This window comes from Lipophrys pholis, assembly GCF_963383615.2.
Source record: "Lipophrys pholis genome assembly, chromosome: 11".
NCBI lineage: Eukaryota > Metazoa > Chordata > Actinopteri > Blenniiformes > Blenniidae > Lipophrys > Lipophrys pholis.
Genome location: NC_137631.1, coordinates 10,463,117 through 10,473,774, shown reverse-complemented (window position 1 = coordinate 10,473,774; position 10,658 = coordinate 10,463,117). Strand labels below are relative to the sequence as shown.

General features: G+C 42.8%; 1 protein-coding gene across 1 annotated transcript in view; it reads left to right on the top strand.

Annotated features, from left to right (window-relative positions):
* Positions 1-4,106: 4,106 nt before the first annotated feature.
* LOC308117156 (A disintegrin and metalloproteinase with thrombospondin motifs 20) overlaps positions 4,107-10,658 on the top strand; it is a gene marked incomplete at its 5' end in the record, with an annotated part of 74,983 nt that continues 68,431 nt past the window's right edge. The window contains 3 exons of the mRNA XM_080475847.1: positions 4,107-4,197; positions 4,467-4,828; positions 9,361-9,529. Of these exons, the coding sequence (XP_080331973.1) occupies positions 4,107-4,197; positions 4,467-4,828; positions 9,361-9,529 (622 nt within the window). The remainder of the gene's footprint in view (positions 4,198-4,466; positions 4,829-9,360; positions 9,530-10,658) is intronic.

Sequence of the window (10,658 nt, the reverse complement as noted above, 5' to 3'; positions counted from 1 at the left end):
TATATATATATATATATATATATGTTCTAATGACAAGGAAACTTTTTGAATGAGAATTGATGTGATTTGCGACAAAATGAATCCCAAAATATTAAAAGAAAGCCACTGATGAGATTGGAAGACGTTCTATTTGTTTCTTCTTTCAGGTGCATATCAGCCAAAACCTCAGGAAGTTGATCCATAAGTGCCAAAGTTGGTATGAAAGTGACAACTCTTTGATTTTTAGCCCCCCCCCCCCCCCCCCCCCCCCAAAAAAAGTAAAAGTTGAGACACAGAGGAGGAGACTAGCCGAGAGAAAAGTGCGAGAGAGAGAGAGAGAGAGAGAGAGAGAGAGAGTGAGAGAGAGAGAGAGACAGACTTTAAAAAAGTAATAGCCATGACTTGGAGACGAGATGTTTTGTATCAAAGAAAGAGCTTACGGGATCCAAAAGTGTTTCCGGTGAGCCCACTGAGTCTAATTACTCTCAATGCTGTGACATTAGTCTTCAAAGGACATGAAAAACAAGATTCCTTTCACATGTCCATCAACTTTTTGTAGGACTTTACGTGCCCGAATGATTAACGAGAAGCTGGCCACATCACAAGCCAAGGAAGTCGACTTCCACCAATGGATGACAGTGAAGAATGGCTCATAATGGCCTGTGTCCGAATTATTTTGTTCACCCCACTGCTCGATATTTTCCCACAAGTTATCTTTAACCTCTGCTGCCGACCAAGAGAATTCACTCAATGCATAAGACATAGTGGATCAATATCAGCTATTGAACTGATGGTATTTTAAAAGACTAACATGGTGTCGAGAGCGCTCTGAACCCGGTTGAATGTGCATTTTACAATAAAAACACTGTTAAAATCAAGCCTGCAATCACACACCGGTGATTCTGCTGGAGTAAAATGTACCCGCATTGAAATTACACTCACATTATAGTATTACAAGTCCTTACTGGTGGAGGTAACGCTGACATTTTTATGGAAACCCCGGAGATGAGTGTGTAAGAGGCTGCTGCGAGCTCAGTTCTCAGTTAGTTAAATACAACTGTGCAGTGGCATGTTGGGAGTTCAGAACATCAGCCCTCTTCTAAAACCTTCCTCAGTGAAGGCTCACGACATCATTTGATCTTTCTGAGTTCTTGGAACTGTAGTTACAGAGTGGATACAATTTTTCTATAGCTTGACACATTTTGGAGAGGATTAATAAAAGTGAATGGAAAGTTTGCATGTGTGCATCTATGGGTAGCGGGAAATAAGAGACTGATATTTTATCTTCTCTGTCAGTATAAAGCCAATAATGTTAAACAGCTCAATCGTGTATAAAGTAAGAATGCAGTCTAAAATTGGCCAGCTGAGACTGAATATATGATGATGACACTGAGAGATAAAACAGTAGAAGTCACGAATTACAAAATAATTGGCTTATTAACCAACATTCATGTGGACTTGTACTTTCATTAGTATTTAAACCTTTCTTTTCTAAATTTGTTTCCAAAAAGTCTGGAAATATTCCTGTTTAATGTCCACATTTGTTTACAAAATGATATACTATTATATAACCTTTATATACTTTATTAATCACCAGTAATAGTTTTACATGTAGGTTGTGTGAAATGTGATACAATAAGATAATAAGATCATGACATATTTATTTTGAAAATCACAGATTTAACTTTTGCTTTTGAAAGATTAAACACATGCTTTTATCATTGTATTGCTCAGCGGAGTGAGTCAAGGGCTCTGTTAAACACACATACAAGTAACTTTATCTGCATTTAAAGCAAGTCACATAAGGACAAAAAAATATTTCTTTATCTTATAAAAAGCAGCCACCTTTAGTTTTAAATGATTTTACCAACTATCAGCAACTCGTGGCCTCCAACTTTGAACAAAACGAGCAGATATCTGAATCACTTGTAGATTATGTCTTGAAGTAACAAAAAAAAAAGGACTACGTTGCAACTGTGAGGTCCATTTATGAACATTTAGCTATGTACATATAATGCAGTGTGATTTCTAATGGAACAACTTTGACTCATCATTTAAGTGGATAACCTGATAACGTGCACAACACAACACTGCTTGTCAGCGCACTCTGGAGAATGAACCTCCCAGTGGAGACACATTAGAAAAATGTGAACCGTATGAATATTTGCTATCTGTTCACGTTACAATGTGCCGAAGACATATGAAGTGTTAAGCCCGCAGGGGCATCTGGAGCGATGTAAAACACGTGCATATTTCCATGTATATTCATGAAAAGCAACAGAGGGGCTGGAGGGCCACACATATATATGGGTGAGGATAGGATACACCCTGGACGGCATTAAAATATGCCCAGCTTTTAAATGGACCCCCCCCCCCCCCCCCCCCCCCCACCTCTCTGTAAGGTAACCTTTTATGAAAAGCTATGGAGGAGAATAGAGTTTAAATCAAAATGAACAGTCATTTGCTTTGACCACCTAAACCGCAAAAAACTATGCTGATTAATCTCTATGTTTGAAATGTGAGGAGAAAATAGCAAACAACAATGATAACAAAAGATGTCACATTGGAAGAGCTTCACGGCTAATAGTTGAATTGGAAAAACTGGACAAAATATAAATGTAAAATTGCTACACTGATAAATGCTAAAATTACTAAAATGGCTAAAACATATAGAGGTTAATTTGTAGTTGACTTTAAATATGTATACAGATAATTAAGTCTGTTCATTGTTTCCATCTGCGATCATTTTGTATTTCTTGTGATGCTTACGGATATGGACCAACAGGGCCTTAACAATGTTAAAAGTAACGATAAGGTGGAAGTGTTCGCGGACTGGCCTCATGACACCTTGGGTAACGGCCTCACTGATGGCCTGTCTCCAAAAGTTCTACCTCCTGTACTTGCAGCTATTAACTTCCTTTTTTTTTTTTTAAGCTATGAATTCTCTTTTTCTTGGTATTGTGCCAATATGTTGATTTAGAGCAGCGTCCTCTGGTGGATGGATTGCCAAATGTTCATAGAAGCCTAAAGACGCTCCAACTGAAATAAAACGTCACCACATTGTAGTGACCATAATAATGTGTTTTAATATAAATAGAGCATGAATTAGCTTTAAAATGGCTAAAACAACTGAAACAGCCAACACGGATAGAAAAGAAAACAAACAAACAAAAAAAAAAAAACGCCCGTTATAACAGCCGAAAGAGCGAAAACATGGAAAATATGTGAAAAAACATTTCTAAAATGACAACATTTCATGTTACATTTGGAAGTGAAACATTAAATACAGTTTTAGGACTTTGAAAACATTCATGAGCAGTGCTTTCTGCATTGACTGAGGACCTCGGTCAGTATGTTCTGTAAACCAAATTAGAATATTACAACCTCATATATATTCAAGTCTACCTAATAATAGATGTGATAATCTGTATTATTACTTGCCAGAGGGATTTTTTTTTTTTTTTTTTTTTTTTTTAGTTCTCATGACAGCTGTCATCCAGAGTGTGTATGTGACTGACAGCATCAGCAAACTTTCTGCTGAAGGAAAAAAAAAATAAAAATCCTGATATGGAAGAGATGACTTTATTTTATTTTATTTTTATTTTTTTGGGATTGTCTTGGGAGAAGCCCCTGCAGGCTGTCCCATGTGTGGTGGTCGCTGCGGCCTCTCCATTGGCTCCGGGGCCGGGAGGGGCGTAGCTTCGCCGAGGCTCAGTGCTTAGGGTGCACGGGATGTTCTAGGGATGGCTAAGGGAAAGCGGACTTGGCACTGATCCCTCCTTTCAGTATAGCCAGCAGTTTACATTAGGCAGCAGTTTTTTTTTTTTTTTTTTTTTTTTCTTTCTTTCTCCCCTTGCGTCGGGGAGGGTGGGGGTCGGGTGGGGGTGCACGAATGTGTCATAAATAGTTGGTCTTTATAGCGGGTGGTGGATATACATGTGGAGCAATGCGATGAAGCCAATGCACTTTGCAAGACTTGCGCTGCAGAGAGCCTCCGCGGATCCCACGACCTGTTGCTGACAAGCCGGGGGGGGGGAAAGCAGAGGGAGAGAGGGGGCAAGCCGCTCGGGAGAGACGGAGGGTACAGCCTTGGAGAGACGACAGCCCGGGTTCCTTCGGAGGGAATCATGCAGTTTGCAATCTGGCTGGTTGGACTAATGTGTCATCTGTCAGCGCTTGTCCGGGAGACCCTCCAATACCGACTGCATCCAAAACAAGGTAGCGTTCGGTTGAGACTTTTTGAGTCAAAGCACTTTTCTTCTTCTTGTTCTTGTTCTTCTTGTTCTTGTTCTTCTTCTTCTTCTTGTTCTTGTTCTTCTTGTTCTTGTTCTTCTTGTTGTTGTTGTTGTTGTTGTTCTTCTTCTTCTTCTTCTTCTTCTATGTGCATGATGCCCGCTGACTCTCAGCCTGTCAGTCTTGCAGCCTGCATTCGTTTGATTTCCCGGTGTGTGTTTCTGAGCCTCCACTTTCTCCCGACGTCTCTGCAGAAAGCTTCATCAAGCAGCTGTCATCGTACGAGATCGTCACGCCGCTCCGCGTCAACGACTTCGGAGAATCCTTCCCACACAAGTTGCACTACCGGAGGAGACGGAGGAGTTTGGATGACGACCTGTCGGGCTTGCGGGTTCACTACAGGATCGACGCGTTCGGGGATCGCTTCCACCTCAACCTCACGGCGGACTCCGGCTTCATCGCCCCCTCTTACGCGGTGACACACTTGGGAGCGGAACAGAGCAACGACACGGACTCCCACTTCCATGACCCGGCCGATATGCGCCACTGCTTCTTCCGCGGACACGTCAACGCCACCGGCGCGTACCCCGCGGTCTTCAGCCTGTGCACCGGCCTGGTGAGTATTTCGCTTTACCACTGTCTCCTAACTCAAGAATCACTTTCCGCCGTCCACGCATGCCCCGAGGTGAAGCGTGTGCAGCAGTGGACCAAGAGCCAAGAATTGCCAGAATAATGACACCTTCGATGCCTGTGGAGTGATGCTGCTCGGTGCTCGGTGCAGTCCAGGCTCCAGGCATCAGGATAAAAGACTTGAGGTTGATGTGGCTGTATAATCCCATTGCAAGATTGCAAGCAAGAGCTAATTAGATCATTTGTTGTCGTGCCAATGCGTTTGGATTTACCCATCAATTTTCATCAGGGTTGCAGGGTGCTGAACCGGATTACCAATCTTATTTTTGTGCAGCGGCCTCATGCTCTCCAGTTTGATCCTGAGAGGACTGGACCAGCTGAAATAGCTTAAACAAGTTTTACATCATCTCGAAATGTTCCCCTGCAAATAGATATGAATACATACCTCGTATATTGTATTGTGTCTTTCACACTCTCCAAAACAATGTTGGTCAAATCAGTTACATTTTATTCTGAAGTCAATGGCTTTCAATTTTTCCACTTTGCACTGTCATCCCACCAGCTGAAATGAACCCTCTGCCCCTTTGGCTGTACTTTTGACACCCCTGCTTTAGGAGAAAACTAGTGGAAATGTCATAATACTACCACCAATTTGAAGATGCTTCTTTCTGGATGTTTATAACCTAATTTTACACTCTCATAGCCCCAAAAGAGATGGTTAATTTTTATTAACTTAGCCAACAAGCAGCCTCAAATATTCAATTATTCAATTCTACTATGTTTAATGCTCCTGTTTTGTATTTCTTGTCATTTCACATATATCATAAAATTCTTGAATGAAGTCACTAGTTAATAATGAGTTTATAGACCCAGTATACCGTACAGAGACCCTGATGCTCGAATCGTTTAGTTTGCTGACTCCCGTGTGAGAGAATGTGAGAGCTGTCCAAGGGGATGACTTCATGGGTCACATAAGGTTACTGGTCCAGGGGCAGAGGGTTAACCTCAGTCGCGCCAGGCAGATTTTGGCCTGGACTCTACATATGTGTGTGTGTGTGTGTGGTGATGGTGGTGGTGGTCGTGGGGGAGTGTTTAGCTGGACACAGCAACACAGACAGAGTGGCCATAGCTTCAGAGTCTCTCTCTCTCTCTCTCTCTCTCTCTCTCTCTCTCTCTCTCTCTCTCTCTCTCTCTCTCTCTCTCTCTCTCTCTCTCTCTCTCTCTCTCTCTCGCCCTCTCCCTCCCTCCGTCACTGCCCCTATCAGTGACTTATTTTAGATAAGCGCAATGTGTGCAGTGCCAGGATAGCATGTTAGAGAATTTGGATCAGCTGCATAGTGAGGCTTTTTTTAACTAGTAGTTTTAGAACGCGTGCAGCGATTGCACTCCTGCTGAGACATTAGCAGCACTATGTGTTATCACCTAGGATTCTGGCAAATTTTGTGTTTGCTTGGGGGGGTGGGGGGGGGGGGGGCAATAATCAAATATTATTTTCCTTGTTTATACAGCTTAGTAATGCACAAGGTGTGTTCCAGCTATCGGGGTAATGAGTTCTTAATTACCCCTCTGAGCCTATTGATGTATGACTCACTTATGCAAACATGTTTGCATCCTCTTTTCAACAATCTTTGTTGCTTAACCGCATCATCAGTCACTGAGCATGACAGGACAATGGGTACAGCACCGGGAGCTATCGGGTCATAAATGTGTCCGTATCTGATCTCTGGGGCTAAATGGCTGGGCACATTTTGTTGGGATGAGGTCATTAAGGAATAATTAAACCCTAAAACAAAGGGGTCACTCTGAAAAAAGCAGGTTCCCCTTTCGTCCAGAGTTACTCAAAGCTATCCCCAGGGGGCAATTGAGGGGGAGGGGCTGAGGAGCTTTTGGCCTTTTCAAAGTGAGCTGTGACGGACAGAAAGAGAGGAGCAGTGCTCTGAAGAGGAGACAACTGCCAATGAAGGTTGCCGGGAACTTAGGGACTGCTCGCACCGTGGGAAATGGTCGTTCCTGAAGGCACTTGCTCTCTCAGTTCACTCAACATAACAGGCGTGTGTGGTGAGGCGAGACGCACCGAGGAAAGGATCTACCGTCATTCCAATGTCAAGAGATGTGAGTCCATGTGCGGATCAGGCTCGGGGAACATTTATGTCCTCTTACCTTTAAAGAGGAACTTGCAAATGAGCGAGTGACTCCTGGGTGACTCAGCATTGTGTCTTTGTGGGAAATGTGTGCCATTGGTCATTGCACCCCATGTCATGAGTACGACCCCGCTTGAAATACAAGTCTCTCAGTTGTAAGCTCCGATTCAGCACCCACTACTGAACAGCAGCTATTGTGTCTGCCCAAACTTCTGCCAGTTTTGAGCTGAACTAATACTGGGAAACCCTGGAACCCCCCCCCCCCCCCCCCCCCTCCCCCCGCCCCCCAACATTGACTAAACAGAGCACTTATCTGTTCAGCCTTCAGTTAACACCACATAAAGACTTCAAAAACAAGCAATTGAAATTGCCTAATTGGAGATGTTGCTAATAATAGTGGTTTAAAGGACTCAGGAAAACATCCATTACATTGTATAAATCTCCATTATGTTTCAGCAGTGGTTGGAAAAGGTGTGTTATATCATTGGCCAAGAATAAATAAACATCAATGTACAGCAGGGACGTGCGACTTTGATTGTTGTGACGGCTGTATAAATGACAATCCTCACAACCCAGGAGCCACATTTTGACTGAACACGTCTACTGTAAGAATCTGTGAGAATTATGGCCAGTAATTTCATGAAATGTCTTCGGTCCTAATCAGTGTGCATGCATAGGTTATTTTGTTATGAAACAACCCAGTAATAATAATTTGTAATAATTTTAATTGAGACCCAGATCATTTGTTCCATCATTCCTCCATTCCACCATTTCATATACCAACAATTTCTACTATTATTGTAAAGTGCCACGAGGCGTGGATGCAGGGGCTGCTAGTTATGTGTGTTTAGTCTACACCTTTAGGACAACATGAAGTCAACATGACAGAAATGACTAGACTTCTAGCAGAAACTCACAATTGGTGATCTTATGTGATTTATCCTACTTTTATGCATATTAAGTGATGAAGAATTCAGTCAACACACCAGCTGGGAAACAATTTCTTTCAGAGCAATTCTCTACTTCGTTAAGTCAAATTGTGAGTCCAGGAATGCTGCTGTGATATAGGGAGTATTCAGTGCACAAACAAAGGAGTGGTGCATATATTATTTAATACATACTAGACTATAAAGATAATTAGGGACCCGCTTCCATTTCAGGATCATCTTACAACAGTAGTTGTCACTGTGGTGACGGAAATACTCAGGATGGTAAATGTAGTTTTTAAAATACTGCATTTGACTCCAGTTTTAGAAAAAACCCTGGTTGGTTTGAACAAAGGCACCAGCACAGGCTGGCTCACTTCATAGTACACCTGGCTATAAATAGAGTCAGTACATTGATTGGTATGAAGCCAATACATCCCTTCTTGCTCTGCAGAACTGAGGGAGTCACATTGCTGCAGCACAGTTGTAGAAGTCATGGAAAAAGATCTAATCTTTCAGAGGTGTTGCTATCATATGTATTGTTTTTAAAACCTTGTAATTACACTGTGTCACTGGAAATGTGTAGCACCTGATGCCTATGGCACTTCTGAGGAAGTACAGTGTATATGTACAAGTGCTAATCCTCAACCCTTTGAAAGGTGAAAGGAAAAGTACATATACAGTTTCTATGTGTACTTTTCCTTTCCAGCTTTCTCTGTTTTCAACATCCGATTTCAATGTTTTTCATTGTCAAGTGCTCATCACTCGCGTGGACGGTTATGTGAGTAACGCTGCCTCAAAGATAACATTCCTGTGTCCAATATCCTGTTTAAGTGTGTGCATGAAATTACCATGCAAACACCATTGTGCCTCATGGCTGAGTGAGCTAAAGAGCTTTGCAAAGAACGGACCTGCCAAATCAATATTAGCATTCCTCTGTCAGCAACTCGGTCCATGTATGATGATGTCACTCTTGCCAGTGTCAGGACGTGAGGGAAAATGCCTTTTCACAGTTCTAACCAGCTTGACTTTAACAGTCTGTTCACAGCTGTGTAAAATGGTTTCCATCACCACTGTAACACTTGTGCATCGATACATGCAAGGAAGGTGTGAAATGTACTTTCAAAAGCCAACTTCAACACGGACTGTTACACATATTTGCTGACCTCTCTGTGTCAGCATGGTCTGTGCGTGTGCAGCTGTCAGAAAACACGGCTTGTTTAAAAGCATGGAAGTAATGTGTACAGTGGTGCCCAAGGCAAGAACATAACGACGACAATTAATTCACAACTTAGTAGATTAGACTTAGTAGATCAGACTTAGTAGATAAGACTGCGCCTTGATTTGGAGACCAAACTCACACATGACGTACGGGACATGCATACATGCAAGCGCATGCTTCATCACCAGAGGCATCACTGACGTCTTTTTTTTTTTTTCTCCTCCTCTAGATTGGAACGTTTACAACACAACATGGCGAATACTTCTTGGAACCTCTTTTAACCTCTGAGGGGGAGGAATATGATGAAGAACACAACAAACCCCATCTGGTCTACCGACATGAGAAGAACAGGAACATCTCGAACCCTGACAACAACGCCGGGCCCTGCGCTGCCTCAGGTAACAGACTACCTAAATATACTGCCTTTAACCACTGTCTGTCTGACTTTCACCCGCAAACACCTACCTGTTTATCACTTGCATTCACTTTCGGAATTACTGCAATAAACACAGTCCTAAAATGTAAATTATACTCAGTCACGATCTTTGGCTCACAGGATACCCAGAAGATTTTAGCGTTGATTAAGGGGCGTTCCTGAAAAACCTCTCAACTTAATTAGGCCAAAACGCTCTCCTGCAGTGGTGTTTTCACTGCTGCCGAGGCTGAAGCTCTGCGGCTGGAGCTCAGAGGGAAGGAATTGTTTTTTTCTTCTTCTTAGTTTGCACTTGCGATTAAAAGAACAGGAGAGGTTTTCTGTTTGGGAGGCTACTTGAAAGTACCCCCCCCCAACACACACACACAATTTCATTAGAATTTTTATGGCTGAGGCCTTAGGGTGGAGGAGAGGCCCTCCAGAGAAAGCAGGGTGACCGAGTGGATTTCACCTCGATGGGAGATCCAAAAGTTGTCCTCACACGGAGCTCTGAGGGCGGCCTTTGTTGTGTGACGCAATAAATCTTTTATGGGCAGACTGCTTGATTTGCTTGTTGTCTGAACCCAGCCATTGTCGCTTGATGGTGGCCATTGTGTGTGGTGGCAGTTTAAAAAACTTGGGCTGACCTGATGGAGAGGCCAATACCGCCTTAATATGCTTCACCCTTTCAATCTCCCAGTCTGTGTGTGGTAAACAGAGACTGAGAAATCTGGAGGGTCTCTCAGCCCCCACTTTGAGTACACACTTTCTTAGGAACTGGGCTGGTGAAAGATTTGTGACTGACCTCAGACTTTTGATGAGTGTTTGAAACATCCATTGGAATTTTTCATTTGTCATTCACGTGGTAAGCAATCATTGTCGACATCCACTTAGCCTCAAATGAGATGCATATACATCTCCCATGTCATGATGTCAATTCAAATCTTTGTAGAAACTATCGTCAATGTAAGGCAGGAATGAGATGTCTGAGATCTGAGACCTGGGGGGCTTCATCAAAGGCCAGATAGTAAACAAAGAACAGCAAGCTGAAAAGAGGCAGTGGGCCCGGGTCAGAACTGTGAGGCGTCCCAGGCTGTAGCTCCTCAATTTCATCA